This window comes from Salvelinus namaycush, chromosome 41 (assembly GCF_016432855.1).
Source record: "Salvelinus namaycush isolate Seneca chromosome 41, SaNama_1.0, whole genome shotgun sequence".
In the NCBI taxonomy this organism is placed as follows: domain Eukaryota; kingdom Metazoa; phylum Chordata; class Actinopteri; order Salmoniformes; family Salmonidae; genus Salvelinus; species Salvelinus namaycush.
The window spans coordinates 14,778,884-14,798,820 of NC_052347.1; the positions used below are offsets into that span (position 1 = coordinate 14,778,884).

General features: G+C 41.4%; 1 gene segment (V, D, J or C); it reads left to right on the forward strand.

Annotated features, from left to right (window-relative positions):
- The first annotated feature begins 302 nt into the window (after positions 1 to 302).
- On the forward strand, positions 303 to 767 carry LOC120034012. The segment is given in 2 exon segments: positions 303 to 345; positions 445 to 767. Coding segments are annotated over 2 exon segments (366 nt in total).
- The last annotated feature ends 19,170 nt before the right edge of the window (positions 768 to 19,937 follow it).

The following is a 19,937-nucleotide window of genomic DNA, read 5'->3' on the forward strand; positions in this document are numbered from 1 at the left end:
TCATATGAATGATTAAAACTTTAATGAGTGGAGACAATTAACACTAATGGGTTGTGAAACAAAAAATATTGACAGAGTGTAAGGCTCATTGTATCACAGTCCTGCCTAACATTATCCCCCACTGATATTTCATGAACTATATATATCCTCACCTTATGCAAATTTCACCTAGCCCTTCTTCCTTTCTATCCCTCTTCCTCCCCCTATATAAAAAGCTCTCTGTATCTGAGAGTCCTAGTACGCCCCTCTGAGTCCTGGAGAGTAGAGAAGAGCAGCTCACCAGTTCAGCTTCAACACAAACCATGTTCCCTGCATCTCTGCTGTTGCTGCTGGCAGCTGCCTCCTGTGAGTTCCTGACTGTAGTCTGATCAGTATAACTTGTGTTGCTGTGATACTGATGTGACTCCTTGATTGATCTGACCTGTCATTCCTCTCCCTCCTCAGGTGTCCACTGTCAGATCGTACTCACACAGGCTGAACAGTCAGTCCAGGGGACCCCCATGGGATCCCTCAAACTCACATGTGCCTGTAGTGGATTAACTCTAAGCAGCAGTCATATGAACTGGATCCGCCAGGCACCTGGAAAAGGACTTGAATGGATCATTTACTATTATTCTGACAGTAGTAAGAGCAATGCCCAGGTAGTACAGGGCAGATTCACAGCATCGAAGGACAGCACTAATTTCTATCTGCACATGAGCCAGTTGAAGCCAGAGGACTCTGCATTGTATTACTGTGCTAGAGATTCACTATGGTTAAACGAATGAGAATAGCTGTACAAAAACCATCTGGTAGAGAAAGGAAGGACGTGCACAAACACACAGACACATGTATGGTATGACCAGTAGACCATGACAAGGGGAGACATGAGTAACAATTATAATGATGTATCAGATAATAACACAATGATACACCTGTTAAATACATGGTGCTAGTGTTGTTGATGCACTCTCTCTCCATATGAATAAAATGAAGACCAGTACTGATGAATGCTCTGCTTAAGTGTCTTAAATATGTTTTATCCACCACAAGTAGTAATACTTTAATGTACTGTTTCATATCCCCCCTTTACATTAAAAAATATAGCTATTTATTTATTTATTTTTATTTCACCTTTATTTAACCAGGTAGGCTAGTTGAGAACAAGTTCTCATTTGCAACTGCGACCTGGCCAAGAATAAAGAATAGCAGTTCGACACATAGACCACAGAGTTACACATGGAATGAACAAAACATACAGTCAATAATACAGTGGAAAAAAAAGAAAACAAAAAGTCTATATACAGTGAGTGCAAATGAGGTAAAATAAGGGAGTTAAGACAATAAATAGGCCATGGTGGCGAAGTAATTAAAATATGTCAATTAAACACTGGAATGGTAGGTGTGCAGAAGATGGATGTGCAATATAGATACTGGGGTGCAAAAGAGCAAAATAAATAAATACAGTATGGGGATGAGGTAGATAGATGGGCTGTATACAGATGGCCTATGAACAGGTGCAGTGATCTGTGAGCTGCTGTGACAGCTGGTGCTTAAAGCTATTGAGGGAGATGGGAATCTCTAGCTTCAGGGATTTTTGCAGTTCGGTCCAGTCAGTGGCAGCAGAGAACTGGAAGGAAAGGCGACCAAAATAGGATTCGGCTTTGGGGGTGACCAGTGAGATATACCTGCTGGAGCGCGTGCTACGAGTGGGTGCTGCTATGGTGACCAGCGAGCTGAGATAAGGCGGGGCTTTACCTAGCAGAGACTTGTAGATAACTTGTAGCCAGTGAGTTTGGCGACGAGTATGAAGCGAGGGCCAGCCAACGAGAGCGTATAGGTCGCAGTGGTGGGTAGTGTATGGGGCTTTGGTGACAAAACGGATGGCACTGTGATAGACTGCATCCAATTTGTTGAGTAGAGTGTTGAAGGCTATTTTATAGATGACATCGCCGAAGTCGAGGATTGGTAGGATGGTCAGTTTTACGAGGGTATGTTTGGTAGCATGAGTGAAGGATGCTTTGTTGCGAAATAGGAAGCCGATTCTAGATTTAATTTTGGATTGGAGATGCTTAATGTGAGTCTGGAAGGAGAGTTTACAGTCTAGCCAGACACCTAGGTATTTGTAGTTATCCACGTATTCTAAGTCCGAGCCGTCCAGAGTAGTGATGCTGGATGGGCGGGCAGGTGCGGGCAATGATCGGTTGAATAGCATGCATTTTTTTGTATTTGCATTTAAGAGCAGTTGGAGGCCACGGAAGGAGAGCTGTATGGCATTGATGCTCGTTTGGAGGTTAGTTAAAACCTTTCTGGACTACCCATCCCGGAAGACGGGATCATTCTCATCAGAAACGCTGACTAGCATAGCATAGCCTAGCGCCACAGGGATATAATATAATTTAATTTCATGAAATCACAAGTCCAATACAGCAAATGAAAGATAAACATCTTGTGAATCCAGCCAACATGTCCGATTTTAAAATGTTTTACAGCGAAAACACAACATACATTTATGTTAGCTCACCACAATATCCAAAAACACACCGCCATTTTTTCACAGAAAAGATAGCTTTCACAAAACCCACAAATAGAGATACAATTAATCACTAACCTTTGAACAACTTCATCAGATGACAGTCATATGACATCATGTTATACAATACATTTATGTTTTGTTCGATTATGTGCATATTTATAGCCACAAATCGTGGCTTTACATTGGCGCCATGTTCAGAAATGGCTCCAAAATAGCGAAAGTAATTACAGATAGCCACGATGTCTGTTAGGACATCTACTTTGTGCATGACAAAAGTCATTTTTCCAACAATTGTTTACAGACAGATTATTTCACTTATAATTCCCTGTATCAGAAGATTACATAAACCAAGTTGACTGTGCCTTTAAACAGCTTGGAAAATTCCAGAAAATTATGTCATGGCTTTAGAAGCTTCTGATAGGCTAATTGACATCATTTGAGTCAATTGGAGGTTTACCTGTGGATGTATTTCAAGGCCTACCTTCAAACTCAGTGCCTCTTTGCTTGACATCATGGGAAAATCAAAAGAAATCAGACCTCAGAAAAAAAATTGTAGACCTCCAGAAGTCCGGTTCATCCTTGGGAGCAATTTCCAAACGTCTGAAGGTACCACGTTCATCTGTAGAAACAATAGTATGCAAGTATAAACACCATGGGACCATGCAACCATCATACTGCTCAGGAAGGAGACGCGTTCTGTCTCCTAGAGATGAACGTACTTTGGTGCGAAAAGTGCAAATCCATCCCAGAACAACAGCAAAGGACCTTGTGAAGATGCTGGAGGAAACAGGTACAAAAGTATCTATATCCACAGTAAAACGAGTCCTATATTGATATAACCTGAAAGGCCGCTCAGCAAGGAAGAAGCCACTGCTCCAAAACCGCCATAAAAATGCCAGACTACGGTTTGCAACTGCACATGGGGACAAAGATCGTGCTTTTGGGAGAAATGTCCTCTGGTCTGATGAAACAAAAATAGAACTGTTTGGCCATAATGACCATCATTATGTTTGGAGGAAAAAGGGGGAGGCTTACAAGCCGAAGAACACCATCCCAACTATGAAGCACGGGTGTGGCAGCATCATGTTGTGGGGGTGCTTTGCTGCAGGAGGGACTGCGGCAATTCACAAAATAGATGGCTTCATGAGAAGGACAATTATGTGGATATATTGAAGCAACATCGCAAGACATCAGTCAGGAAGTTAAAGCTTGGTCGCAAAGGGGTCTTCCAAATGGACAATGACCCCAAGCATACTTCCAAAGTTGTGGCAAAATGGCTTAAGGACAACAAAGTCAAGGTATTGGAGTGGCCATCACAAAGCCCTGACCTCAATCTATTTACACGAACACAATCCTTACAAGGTTATGTCCAGAATGTGAGCAGTTTATTTTTGGATGCAGTTTTCGGATATTCACAGAAGTATCTATAGCATAACACAATCATCCAAACCGGAAAAATGTAGGCGCTAACTGAGGAATGATTGACGCAACACAAGCAGTCATATTTTTATAACTCTCGGCTGACATAACCTACAATATGAATTAGCTAATGGCAATTACTATTTATAATTAATCATATCACGGGTGAGCTTACCATTGATCGAAATAATTGAGTAAAACACTTTCTTGAAATCGAAAGCAACCAGACGATGATTAGTTTCAGAGGGCAAGCCATGCTTTTTTGCCTCACAGAAACCAAAGATAATAAGAGAAGACAAGATGAGTTTGGTCTGTTTATAGTATGCATGTTGAAGGGGTGTGTCGTCTACCATCGTTCACATCCCACCATTCACTTCCTGAAGATCTCAAAAAAATTGTGAACCCTTACTCACCTCATTTTGTTATAGCATCTTTGGTCCGACAGACGATTACGTGAAACCCAGAATGCATTGTAATTCAACAAACATGGCTCCACACACATAGCTGGAATTAGCTTAGCTCATCATAATCAGTACAACCTTAAAAAAAGTATTTCACACACGTAATATGTGCCATTACAATCTATGCAAGAATCGGAATGCATGATTTATCACCGTTACTTGAAAACATATATATATATATATATATATCAATATATATCAAAATATATCAAAAATGATCTCTACCACTTCTGCTGTCTCTAGAGAGTTGAAAAGAGCAGGTCTGGGACAGGTAGCACGTCCGGTGAACAGGTCAGGGTTCCATAGCTTACTCTCACTCTGAGCCATTCAGTGTATTTATGTATGTAGCTAGTGAGCTAAGCTGTAGCATTAGCAATGTCTTTCAAAAGGAGAAAAACTCACAAATGCGGAAATTCTGGATTTAAAAAAAAATTCTGGCATTAAGTCTGAGTATGAAAGTCAGGAATCAGATTCTGACAGTGACAGTGAGGAGCTGCCCCCCAGCCATTGAGAACCCTGAATCTGAGGAACCCTTGTCCAATGACAAAGTCCCAGCTCCCTTTTTGAAGATGCTGGTGGTAATGGAGGCAGACCGACAGTGGATGAAGTACAGGAGTTCTGTGGTAGCTGGAAGGCTGCCAGCCATTTCACCCCTCCTGGCCCTGCTGTTTGCTTTGATGAGTCCCAGTCTGGAGTGCAACGCCTCTTGCCATTTCCATCTGAGGCAGAGTGCTTAAAGTTGTTTCTGACAGATGAGCTGGTGGGAGACATAGTAGAGACCAATCGCTATGCCTTGGAGCTACAGGAGAAGAGAGAGCCAGGAGTGGGGGGGGACAACCACAATTAGTGAAATGTATACCGTCCTGGTGACAGTCCTTCTCATGGGGATAGTAAAGAAGAACTCCTTAACTTCTTTGATATAGGGGGCAGCATTTTCACTTTTGGATGAATTGCGTGCCCATAGTGAACTGCCTCATACTCTGTCCCAGATGCTAATATATGCATATTATTATTACTATTGGATAGAAAACACTCTGAAGTTTCTAAAACAGTTTGAATGATGTCTGTGAGTATAACAGAACTCATAAGGCAGGCAAAAACCTGAGAAAAATCCAACCAGGAAGTGGGATATCTGAGGTTGGTCGATTTTCAACTCGGCCCCTATTGAATGCACAGTAGGATATGGGTCTGTTTGCACTCCCTACGGCTTCCACTAGATGTCACCAGTCTGTAGAACCTTGAATGAGGCTTCTACTGTGATGTGGAGCTGTTTGAGTCAGTGGTCTGGCAGAGAGCCAGGTCCTGGTCATGCGCATTTCACATCAACCTGCGTTCCATTGCTTCTATACAGACAAAGGAATTCTCCGGTTGGAACGTTATTGAATATTTATGATAACAACATCTTAAAGATTGATTCTATACTTAGTTTGACAAGTTTCTTCGACCTGTAATATAACTCTTGGAAGTTTTCGTCCGACGTTCGGCTGGACCTGCACGAGCGTTTGGATATGTGTACAAAACGTGCTAACAAAAGTAGCTACTTGGACATACAGTATGTATGTATGTGTATATATTATGAGTACATTACGCATACATAATGCATCCAGCAATGCATCTGACACCTCTCTTTCTAGGACAGACATTATGTAAATAAACTCCCTTCCTCTGCTGTATCAATGACCTATTCTGACACAACTTTCATCACTGCAACCACCCTGTCTGTCAGTACCCAGCAGACATCGTCTGCCATTCAACAGAGAAACATGTTTCTTACATCCCTACTCCTCCTGGCTTTCCTGCCATGTAAGTGGGGTCATTTTAATCTCTTCAAATACAGGATATAAAACAAGATTGTAGAACAATTTAATTGTAAAACAATTAAAGAAGGAGTAATAATAGTTCATTTTCATATGAAGACATAGATAGTTGGAAAAAGTAATTTATTATCTTTCGTCAGGTTAAGTTTCCTGTCTCTCTTCTCCCTGCTCTCTTTCAGATCTACAGAGCATTAGTTTGACCTCCTCCCCTGCTCAACTCAAACCTCCTGGAGAGACAGTGAAACTATCTTGCCAAATATCTGGCTTTGCCCTGACAAGCCAAGGTACAGGTTGGATACGACCGCAGCCAGGGGAAACACTGCAGTGGATTGGGGTGGTGGATCCATCAACTCTGGAGCCTCTTTTGAGAGCAGATTCTATCACGACTCAGGATTAAGACCCTGATGCAGACAGTTCGGATCACAGATTTTTATTGACCAAACAGGGGGCAGGCAATAGGCAGGTCAAGGACAGGCAGAGGTCCGTAATCCAGGAGAGAGTCACTAAGGTAGAGATTGCCAGGCAGGCTCAGGGTCAGGGCAGGCAGAATGGTGAAAAACGGAAGAAATGGAAACAGGGACTAGCGAGACAGGAGTGCGGGAAAAACCACCATGGCAGGCTTGACGAGACCAAAGGACACAGCTGTGTATTATTGTGCTTGTTACCCACAGTGATACAAACCAGCAGCAGACCTGTATAAAATCTCACCCACCCCATAAACGATTGGAGTTATGCCCTCTGTATTATAAAAAAAAAAATGTTATTCAAATATTGTGGGATTGATCTGATGGTTGTTTCAGAAGTTTACCCCTGTATCATTCTATGATAACATGATAACAAGTTTACTAATATTACTCTACTGTCATGCGTAATAATTGGTACTGTAATTCTCACACTGTCCTTACAACTACTCCTCAGGTTTGTGTTGTAATGGAAATGTATTCTCCATCAATTTACCTGGTAAAATAGATATATAGACACACAAACAGCAGGATTTCATCTTCATAACAGAGCATCTCAAGATGACCTCATACCAGGTGAACTGTAGGCATTTATCAAAGCCTCTTGTGATTGGTCCTCCCAGTGAGGAGGAGCTCATGCAAAACTCTCCAGTCCTCCATCTTTATTATTGTCTCTGTTAAAGGCTGTTTCTGCTGAGGACTGTCTCAACTACCTTTAGAGAACTACACAGATCACCATGTTTCCTACCACAGGAATACTCTTACTGACAGTCTATCTAACAGGTGAGGATATTTACAATGTTTATCAAATGAATAAGTCAACACATCAGGATTTATTTACTTCATCATGATCTCTGCTTTATATTTCCACAGGTGTTCATGGTCAGACACTGACTGAGTCTGGACCAGTTGTTAAAAAGCCTGGAGAATCCAACACACTGAGTTGTACAGCCTCTGGGTTCACATTCAGTAGCTACCATATGGCTTGGATGAAACAGGCTCCTGGGAAAGGACTTGAGTTTGTTGCCTTTATACACACTGGTGGATCGAGTCCATTCTATTCCCAGACAGTCCAGGGTAGATTCACCATCTCCAGAGAAGACTCCAGCAGTAAGCTGTACCTACAAATGAACAGCCTGAAGAGTGAGGACACAGCAGTGTGTTACTGGGCCCGGTACACACAGTGAGAGAGCTGTTCAAAAAACACTTCCCCATTCAGCACAAGCAGCATCATTACCCTCAGATTAATGTTGTAGAACGACAATGTTCACAAGCACAAACATGGAAATACATTTTAACAATGACCATAATTGTAATAATTTTTGTTCAACATATTAGGTTTACCAACAATGCAAGAAACTATCCATGTAATTACTGTCCCATAATTGAGGTATTTTATAACCCCAACCATTTTTCACTAATATTGGCAGTTCTTTTATTCCTGTAAATATCACTTGTCACTCGACGCCTCTCACTCTCTCCACCTTTCTATTATACAAACATTCTCTCATTGTGTTTCCAATAGATTATCCCTCTGAGTCCTGGAGAGGAGAGAAGTGCATCTCCTACCAGTTCAGCTTCAACACAAACCATGTTCACTGCATCTCTACTGCTGCTGCTGCTGCTGGCAGCTGTTGTCTGTGAGTCTCTTTGGATCTGGGGGAAAAAACACATTAATGAAAATTGAATAAGACTGATATAATTTGACACTATTTGGAGCTTGTAATTATCTCTTCCTTCTCTTCCCAAAGGTGTTCACTGTGAATAACTCACTCAGCCAGCCTCTATGACTGTCCAGCCAGGTCAATAACTGAACATCTCCTGTAAGGTTTCATACTCTTTATCTAGCTATTGGACAGTTTGGATCCGACAGCCTGCAGGGAAAGGACTGGAGTGGACTTGGCAAAAATATACTGGAAACACAGTCTACAAGGATTCACTGAAAAACAAGTTCAGCCTCAATTTAGACTCCTCTTTAACAGGACAGAACCTGCAGACTAAAGACACAGCTGTGTATGATTGTGCCAGAGAATCACTGTGATATAAACCAGGGATGGACATGTAAAAAAACACTCATCCCTTAAACAGTTTGAGCAATGGTGATATTAACCTTCTTAATGTAATAAAATAAAGGCAAATTCCTCCCATGGAATGACTAATTTAGTTTATACTACATTGGTATCTTTGAAATTATAATAAATGATTGGCTTAGACATAATATATATGTTTGCTCAATGTATAGCTCCAACCTTCTCCATAATATATTATATAATAACAAGTTCCAACCTCAAAATGTCCAAACTGTGGACCTTCTTTATTAGACAATATAATATGAGCTTCAGTATGCCCACCTCTACAGTTTAACCCCTCCCTCCATCCATCTCTCTACGTCAATGCAAACCCACCCTCTTGTTCTTTCCCTACTTAAACAGTGTCTGTCTGTCTGTCTGTCCTTAGATGCCCTCTGAGTCCTGGAGAGTAGAGAACAGCAGCGCCCACCAGTTCAGCTTCAACATAAGCCATGTTCCTTGCATCTCTGCTGCTGCTGGCAGCTGCCTCCTGTGAGTCTCTCTGTTAATACAAATGGAAATGTATTGCAACTCTGGAATTATCATTTCTAATTTCAGATGAAAACTGACAATGGTGTGTATTGATGTGTGTTTCTCCATAAAGGTGTTTCCTGTAATATTGAACTCATCCAGTCTGGTCCAGTGGTTATAAAACCAGGAGAGTCTTTCAGCATCTCCTGCAAATTCTCTGGGTTTTCTATATCTTCTTATTGTCTTGGATGGATACGACAAGCTGAAGGCAAAGCTTTGGAGTATGTTGGTTTTACATGTAGTAGTAGTACTTCCACTGTAGACTCACTGAAGAGCAAGATCACTTCTAGATATGACAGTTCCAGTAGTACAGTGTTTCTACAAGGGAACAACTTCCAGACTGAAGACACAGCTGTGTATTATTGTGCTCGGTGGACACAGTGATACAAACCAGCACCAGAGCTGTACAAAAACCCATCCTCCAGGGATTCATTGTAGCTTATAATAAGGACTTATTAAATTAAATAGAACAGAGATGTTTTTCAATATCACATTTGTAAACAATTATAAGCCCAGTACTGGCGGTGCTGTAAATTAATATCTGAATATTTTGCCTTGTAAGACTTGATGGTAATTCTAATTGATGTCTATCAAACATTCAGTGAACTCCTTCATGATTCATTACTTTATAGTTTTAATCATTCATATAATAAAGGTGGCCTCAACAATACAGAACAATAAGGTCTAAGCTCTGTATATTCAAAAAGACACAAAGAACAAATAACATGTTAGAAATATATTTTTAAAAATATTAGCAGAGTGTGAAGCTCATTGTATCAGAGTCCTGCCTAACATTATCCTCCAGTATAAGTCTGGCCTTTTACCTGGACAATACATTATGTTAGAAGCTTTGGTTTTTCTATTTATATTTTGAGGTTGGACATTAGCACGTTAGCACATGGGGCATACTGATTGGTGTCACCTCGTTAGTCACTATGTGTTACACCTGTGCTGGCTTGTCCATCTCGTTTGTCGGAAGGTGTTTCACCTGTGCTAGCCCAGGTGATATTTAAGAGTGGCTGGCCCAGTGCGCTCCCTATTTGAGTTCTAGAAAAACAATCATTTGTCTGATCTTCCCTGTTTTTGTTTAGCTCCGCTTTTTGGTTTGCTTCCTGTCTTTAAGTTTAGTGTGGGTTTTTATTTTGTTTTCCTCTTATTGGGCAAATTAATTTGGCGCTCATGGTGGGTGTCTTTAAGGTTCCAGTTGTTGATGCCATCTTGAAACCCCACCTGTTTCGTTTTGGTTTTTGGACTGTTAGTTTCCCCTTCTATTTGAGTGACAATTTTTGGTTTCCTGCTGGGGAATGTAACAATTATAATATTTATAGCTTGTACAGATATTAAATATTTTTTATCCCAGCAATATTCCCATTAATTTGATATATCCTCTCCTTATGCAAATTTCACCTAGCCCCTCTTCCTTTCTCTCCCTCTCTCTCCTCCTTATATAAAACCTCTCTGTATCTGAGAGTCCTAGTACATCCCTCTGAGTAGAGAAGAACAGCTCACACCAGTTCAGCTTAAACACAAATCATGTTCCCTGCATCTCTGCTGCTGATGATGGCAGCTGCCTCCTGTGAATCTGGGTATGGGCGAAAAACACAAACTTTGTTATTGTGAGATGTTGTTATTAGTATTATTCATATTTTTTTGAACATTACTGAACTCACACTCTTTTTGATTGTTTTAATTAACCTTTATTGAACTAGGCAAGTCAGTTAAGAACAAATTCTTATTTACAATGACGGCCTACACCAGCCAAACCCTCCCCTAACCCGGACGATGTTGGGCCACTTGTGCGGCGCCCTATAGGAATCCCAATCACGGCCGGTTGTGATACAGCCCAGGATCGAACCCAGGTCTGTAGTGACACCTCTAGCACTGCAATGCAGTGCATTAGACTGCTGCGCCACTCAATATCACAAATAATGTAGTGGAGATTGATGGTTCAGACTTACAGCATTACTGTGCACGCCTCCACAGTTATACAAACCAGCACCAGACCTGTACTAAGACTCACTCTTGACAGTTGTCTGATCAGTATAACCTGTGTTGATGTGATACTGATGTGACTCCTTGATTGATCTGACCTGTCATTCCTCTCCCTCCTCAGGTGTCCACTGTCAGGTTGTACTCACACAGGCTGAACAGTCAGTCCAGGGGACCCCATGGGATCCCTCAAACTCACATGTGCCTGCAGTGGATATACTCTAAGCAAAAATCATATGCACTGGATCCACCAGGCACCTGGAAAAGTACTTGAATGGATCATTTACTATTATTCGGACACTGACAAGAGCAATGCCCCGGTAGTACAGGGTCAATTCACTGCATCGAAGGACAGCACTAATTTCTATCTGCACATGAGCCAGTTGAAGCCAGAGGACTCTGCAGTGTATTACTGTGCTAGAGACTCACTATGGTTAAACTAATGAGAATAGCTGTACAAAAACCATCTGGTAGAGAAAGGAAGGACGTTCACAAACACACAGACACACGTATGGTATGACCAGTAGACCATGACAAGGGGGGACATGAGTAACAATTATAATGATGTATCAAATATTAACACAATGATACACCTGTTAAATACGTGGTGCTAGTGTTGTTGATGCACCAACAGGGGGCACTCGCTCTCCATATTATTAAAATAAAGTACTGATGAAGGCTCTGCTATTTAAATATATTACAAGAAAAAGTATAAAATGGATGTTGATTCAAAGTACTTTTGTTTGTCAAAGTGAAAGTAGTCTTAAATATGTTTCATCCACCACAAGTATGAACTCATGCTGTAAATAGTGTTTCAATAGTGTTTCATTCAGTTATCTTTTACATTAAAAAGATAATCTAAATAGGGTCTCTGAGTTTTCAGATTTCAATCGTTGTGTCCAGTAATAGTGGTATAAACATCTCTAGGATGATCATTGGAAACAGAATGCACCTGATCTCAATTTTGAGTATCATAGCAAAGGGTCTGAATACTTATGTAAATAAGGTATTTCTGTTGTTCATGCTTTGTCATTATGTGTGTAGAGTGTTTTATTGAATCCATTTTACAATAAGGCTGTATTGTATCAAAATGTGGAAAAGGGGAAGGGGTCTGAATACTATCCGAATGCACTGTATGTACAGTATGTGCATATATTATGAGTACATTATGCATACATATTGCATCCAGTGATGTATCAGACACCTGTCTTTATAGGACAGACAGAATGCAAAAAACACCCTCCTTCTGCTATATCAATGCCCTGTTCTGATACAACCTTCATCACTGCAACCACCCTGTTTGTTAGTAACCAGACAGACACTGCCAGAAATCCAACATGTTTCTTACATCCCTACTCCTCCTGGCATTCCTGCCATGTAAATTGGGGGATCTTCAGATTACAAAGTTATACTTTTCCTAATATAGCTTTTCAGATATTTTAATATCTGATCAATTAGTCTTCTAATTAATGAATTATTCTTTACCTCACATTAGTCTCATTCCAAACGTCATAAATTGTTGGTTATCTGCACGAACCCAGCCTTTACTATGAATCATCCATACATCAATTGTCTTAATCATTTATTGACTAACTAACTAAATAATCACAGAAATGCAGAAACAAACAACAGTAGATATGTTTACAAGGAAATTATAGGGGAGGTTCCCTAGTGGGCTAAGCCGATATGACGGCTTGGTGGACAAAGGGAAGTGGGTGTGGACTGAGAAGGGCGGGAAGGACAAGAGTCACTACACAGTTGATAATTATAATAATTGAAATGCTAATCCTTTGCACATGAATGCGCACTTCCCTTTCTGTGAGGGTCTGTGAGACAATTCTGTGCTCCAGTCTCTGTCTACATCAATCCTATGGCCCCATAAACACTATAGGAAAGAATAGACATATCATTCTCAAAATCTTAACCATAATTACTCGAAAAGCATAAAACATGCCTGTCATCTTTGTAAGATAAATGTATGAATATCCTATTGAAACTTTAAAGCCATTCAAAGTCAGTTGACAGTAGGAAATAACTAACATTATCAATAATAAATGCAGTCACTTAGTAAAATGACTTATCAATCTCTGGAAGCTAAAACCATTTTGGCCTATTTGGTAATGTTTTTCAATTTGGTGATCTTATTTAAATGAAACCAGATGTCAAATTTCATCAAAGGTCATTCATGTTAAACAGAATTGGAACAAATATAGATCTTCGGGGATCCTAATAGATCCTGTTATCTTGTGCTGTTCTGAGAGACAATGCTGACATTATCAACTGTCAAAGAACATCTCTCTCAGTCTCTATTTAAACCTCTAGTGGGCGGTCTATGCAAAGTCTTCCATCCTTTCACCCCTTTATGATCTGGCCTTCTCATCATAGGCAACGTGGACTGACATTACAGCAAGCCCTGACTATCTCTGAACAATGGAACTGATGACTGTCTGGAGTTTTGCTGTCATGGTAATGTCCATACACAGTAAGTAAAGCAATACATTGTGACTGAAGGATGTCTGAGTATCATAGTTAACCTTTTCTCAATAGGGGGTGCTGTTTCCACTTTGTAAAAATTTCGTTCCCAAATTAAACTGCCTCGTACTCAATTCTTGCTCGTACAATATGCATATTATTATTATTATTGGATAGAAAACACTCTCTAGTTTCTAAAACCGTTTGAATTATATCTGTGAGTAAAACAGAACTCAAGTTGGAGCAATTTTCCTGTGAGGAAGTGAGAAATCTGAAATCAGGCAGGCTGTTCTGGGGTCAGTTTATTAATTTGCATGTCTTCGATTGGTCGAGATGCACTGCATACGCCTTCCCCTAGATGTCAGCAAATAGTGAGAATTGGAATGGAGTTGCTAGGCAGATCTGAGGCCATATAAATGGGCTTGCAGTCTTTTCAACATTCGCCATGACGCAAGACAGACCTCAGGATTGCGTTCTGGAAAGCTCCCGTTATAGGCCTTAGATATATCCGGCTCTGATTTTATTCGATATAGGTGTTAAAGACATCATAATGTTGTTATTTTAAACCGAGTTATATCAGTTTATATCAGTATATTGTGATTTTCGGATATTTCTTAGTGCTGCGTTATAGTGAGTTGGACACGTCTTCGCCACATGGCTAATGTTTACTGCTAATTCCAAAGTTGAAGGCGACAATCTACAACCGAGCAACGATTCCTCTGGACAAAGGACAACTTGCCCAAGATTCTGATGGGAGCTCATCAAAAAGTAAGAAGTATTTATGATGTTAATTCGTTGTTCTGTTGAAAAATGTAAAACTCCTATTCCGCTTTGATTTTATTTGATACATGTGACAATATCATCGTAAAGTATGTTTTTTTCAATATAGTTTTATTAGATTATTGAAATTTTTTCGGGACGTTAGGCGTGTTGCTTTGTCTGCGTATGTTCAGGAAGGAGAGCTTAGCGCCACTTTGCTAGCTTTCCGTGCTAATTGACTGGAGAAGAGGACATTCTAAATCCAAACAACGATTGTTCCCGACAAAGGACCCCGTGTACAACATTCTGATGGAAGATCATCAAAAGTAGGACCCATTTTATGATGTTATTTCATATATCTGTCGAACATGTGAAATAGTCGTTTGCGCCCAGAGTTTGGGCACGCTCTCGCTATAACTAAGCTGGATGTCGTAATGAAGTTATTTTTAGAATTCTAACACGGCGATTGCATTAAGAACTAGTGTATCTATCATTTCCTATACAACATGTATTTTTTAGTTATGTTTATGAATAGTTATTTGGTCAGAATATGTGAGTGCCAGAAAAATATCCGGACGTTGTGGGAAAAAGATGCTACGTTAGCACAATGTATAACCACTGATTTCAGCTCTAAATATGCACATTTTCGAACAAAACATAAGTGTATGTATAACCTGATGTTATAGGACTGTCATCTGATGAAGCTTATCAAGGTTAGTCAAAAATTATATATCTTTTGCTGGTTTGTTACGATCGCTAACTTTTGCTGCTGGTAAATGGCTTGTGTTTCTGGCTATTGTGGTAAGCTAATATAATGCTATATTGTGTTTTCGCTGTAAAACACTTAAGAAATCGGAAATATTGGCTGGAATCACAAGATGCCTGTCTTTCATTTGCTGTACACCATGTATTTTTCAGAAATGTTTTATGATGAGTATTTAGGTATTTGACGTTGGTGTCTGTAATTACTCTGGCTGCTTCGGTGCCATTTCTGACGGTAGCTGTGATGGTAGCTGCAATGTAAAACTGATTTATAGCTCAAATATGCACATTTTTCGAACAAAACATAGATTTATTGAATAACATGTTATAAGACTGTCATCTGATGAAGTTGTTTCTTGGTTAGTTTGGTTGGTTCTTGGTTAGTTAGGTTGGCTTTGTGCATGCTACCTGTGCTATGAAAAATGTCTGTCCTTTTTTGTATTTGGTGGTGAGCTAACATAAATATACGTGGTGTTTTCGCTGTAAAACATTTTAAAAATCGGACATGTTGGCTGGATTCACAAGATGTGTACCTTTCATATGCTGTATTGGACTTGTTAATGTGTGAAAGTTAAATATTTCTAAAAAATATCTTTTGAATTTTGCGCCCTGCACTTGAGCTGGCTGTTGTCATAAGTGTACCGACGTCGGGCTTGCAGCCATAAGAAGTGAAGGTTATCAACCTATTCCTATTCCCTATTCCTTATTCCTCTGTCATTCAACTACTCTATTCAACAAATCAACTGTTTCAACATATTCAACAAATGGCATCAAAACCATAATAAAACACTAAAAAGGAATTGAGTTGTCCCTTTGCATCCTTCACGTGTTGAGCAAGCCGTTTTCAAGTTTGGGCAGAGCTGAAATAATTATAACACCTAGACAACTTGACAGTTGATAACCAGTTGTGTGGCAGTGAAGACAAAAGGATTAACGGCCTGAAGTCAGGAAAGCTGTCGTCGCAGACAAGAGGATTGGCTTACATCTCAAAATGGCAGAGGAAACTCTTGGGAAAACAGTGAAGGAGCTGAAGCAAGAAAGAACTTTGGCTAAGAGTGCTTTTACCAAGTAAGCAAACTTCCTTAGCAGAGGTGCAAAACACATGACTAAGAGCGAACTGCGAGAGGAGTTCAAGAAGCTCACGTCGGAGGCAAGGAAGGTCAGTGAGACAAATGATGAATACAGGGCTGGACTTCTGGCAGACATTGAAGCTGAAACCGATGAGGGTGAAGAAGCTGACCTGAGCAAGCAGCAGCAGACTGAACTTGAGAAGACATTCCAAGAATGCGAAGTAAGATTGGATGAGGTCAGGAGGATGATCCAGTCCAACCTATGGCCTAGATACGGGGAGGACGAGGTGAAGTCTGCAATCAAAGAAGCTGAGACCGCCTGTGATGGAGTTGCTCAAATACCTGTTATTGCTGTAAATAGAGATGACTTCGAGCTACGGTGGGATGGTGCGAAGGCACAAATCCAAGATGCAATCACAAGCCTAGCAGAGTGGGAGATGTGGATTCCAGTAGCAGAAAAAGAACGTCTGGAAGCCAGAGTAAAGGATCTGAAAGCATTCAGAAACAACCTTTAAGCAAAGAGGGCAGGATTTCTCACAGCGCAAAGAATTGCAGAAGAGGATAAAGACAGAGGGAGAGTGCCGGAGAGTGCCGCAGATGCCCGTGCCAGCTCCACAGCCGACACTGAGAATAAAACCAACCTGTTTACCCAGGTTCAGTGGGTATAAAAGGAATTTCCATCGATGGAGGAGACACTGGGAGAGTCTACAGAAGCAGGGGGAACCAACAGGCTCAGTCGAAGTAAAGAAGATCCAACTCCTTGACAGTGTAGATGAGAGAATGTGCAGAGACCTCCGTTTGTCTACTTACAATACTGCTGAGGACATGTTCAGGGTGCTTGAGAACAGGTATGGAAACAAGTCTACAATTGCCTTGGAGATAATTGAGGATCTGGAGAAAATTCCTGCTTTAAGAGCAAATCAGCCAAGGAAAGTTATCGACATGATCCAAACTATAGAGAAGGCACTGGATGATCTCACAGAGCTTGGAGGCACAGGAGCCATCAACAACCCTCTAGTGATCAAATCCATAGAAAGCAAGTTACCTGACAACATCAAGCGAGATTGGCTTGTCTTCATGGTTAACCTGAGGAATAATGTCACGCCGGACAATCACTTTGAAAACCTTCTTAAATTCCTGAAAACACAGGAGGAAATTATTAAAATTAGAGCAGCTGGGAGTGAGTGAAAAGCCAGAAAATAAATATGCTTGTGTGGAGAGAAAATATGCGTCCACACGTTCCACAAGGAAAGGTGGCTGTGTTGTCTGTGGAGATGAAAAGCATAGAGAAAATATCTTATTTTGCAAGCGTTTCAAAGAACTGAAGCCTGTGGAAAAGTTGGATGCTGTAGAAAAGCTGGGGGCCTGCAAGAGGTGCTTGGTCTGTCATGGAGAAGATGATGAATGCAAAGACACTTACCTGTGCAGGAAAAGAGACTGTAAGAAAGACCATCATTTCTTTCTTTGTCTGAAGGGAGATTTCAAGAAGAGTGACTCAGACAGAAGACAATCCAATGTGAGAAGGTATACGCTTACAGAGGAGCAGGAGGAATTTGTATCTAAGCTCTCCCCAGAGGTGGCAGAGAAATTCAAGAAAGCATTCACCAACATCACTGCGAAAACAAACTGTGTCGAAAAGAATCAGCTGGGAGTGACTGAGTCAAGTGCAGTAGAAGAATTGCCAGTTATTCTAATGCTGCTCAAGGTAACTGCCAATGCAGGACAAAAAATTGGAACCCTGATCGACTTGGCATCGGACACAAACTAATTCACTCACAGAGCTGCCAGAAGATTAAATCTTCGAAGTGAAAACATCACTTTAGTCGTTCATGGAGTCGGAGGAATGGCCATGAAGGTTAGAACCAGAAGATATCTCCTCAGAGTGAGGGTCAAAACGCCCATAGGCACGGAAGGAGCTCATGAGCTTATCTGCTATGGTTTGAATGAAATTGCAAACATCCACAGAGTCATCAAACCTGAGCAACTCAAGAAGTTCTTCCCAGAAGTCAATCTAGGAGATCTGAGTAGACCGGAGAGTATTGAGCTACTGATAAGCCACCGCGAAGGAAGACTTGCTCCGCAAAGTGTGAATGTGATTGGAGACCTTGTCTTGTGGGAAGGCCCGCTAGGAAAGACTGTTGGTGGAGCACATCCAGATCTGTTTGAAGAAGTGGATATAGCCGCACACAGGTCTGAAACACACTTTGCTCGATCCATGAGAGCAACCGCTGTCAAGTATCAAGAGATAGCTAAGCTGTTCACAGCTGAAACCAAAGGCACAGTTGCTCGCAGGGAGTTCTTGGATTGGTGGAAATGGGACAGCATTGGAGCAGCTTTCGACCCAAAGTGTGGAGGATGCCGGTGCGGCAACTGTCAACCAGGAGGCAAAGAAATGACTCTGAGTGAGGAAAGAGAGCTGGAGATCATAAGGAAAGGCCTCACCTACATCAAAGCAGATGCTCACAGTGATGAACCCCACTGGGACACAAAATACCCCTGGATTCAAGATCCAAGTTCCCTTCCTGACAACAGGAGTGGGGTGGAAGCCACCTTCTTGAGAACAGAAAAGCAACTCAAAAAAGAGCCAGAGTGGAGAATAACATACACAGCTCAAGTCCATGAAATGGTGGAGAGAAGAGCAGCGAAGAAACTCACCAAAAAGCTCATTGCCAGCTGGAAGGGGCCAGTATGGTATGTCAGCCACTTGGTGGCGGCAAACCCGCACTCTCTCACAACACCTGTGCGACTGGTATGGAACAGCAGCCAGAAGTTTAGAGGGGTCAGTATGAATGACCTTCTGCTGAAAGGGCCTGATGTCCTCAATCCCATCCGAGCAGTACTACTCAGGTTCAGGAGAGGCGTCCATGCTGCCCTCGGCGACATTAAGAAGATTTACAATTCTGTGTGGTTGGAAGACCTGGAGATGCACCTCCACAGATTTCTCTGGAGAGACACTGAGGAGGAAGAGATTGAAGAGTATGCGATCACCAGAGTCAACATTGGCGATCGACCAGCAGGGTGCATTGCGCAATTGGCTATGAGAGAGACAGGCAAACTGCCCATGTTTGCTCACCTGGAGGAGGAACGTAGGATCCTTGAAGAGGATACCTATGTCGATGACATCCTGACTTCCCATAATGACTTGCAAAAGCTGGACCAGAACACCAAAAGGGTTGAAGAGATCCTGAAGGCAGGCGGCTTCGTCCTCAAGCCCTGGGTCCGGTCAGATCAAAGTGGGAGGCAGGAGATCGTACCAGGAGAACAAGGAGCGCAGTCAAGCACAGCACTCATTCTCCTAAACCAAATGAGGGAAGGAGACAATAAAGCCCTTGGAGTTGGATACCTTGTTGAGGAGGATAAACTGTACCTCATGACTTCAATCAATTTCTCAAAGAGGAAAATGAAAATGAGAGTCGGCCAAAATCTCCTTGATGAAGAGGTGAGAGGGAAAACTCCAAACCCACTGACGAGGAGAGAACTGCTGAGCCAGGTAGCTAGCCTGTATGACCCAATAGGCCTCGTCACACCTGCCAAACAAAAGGGCGCCATTCTTGTCAGAAAGGCGTTTCAGGAAGCTGGAGGCAAAACTCTGACCCGAGACACTTGGGACAA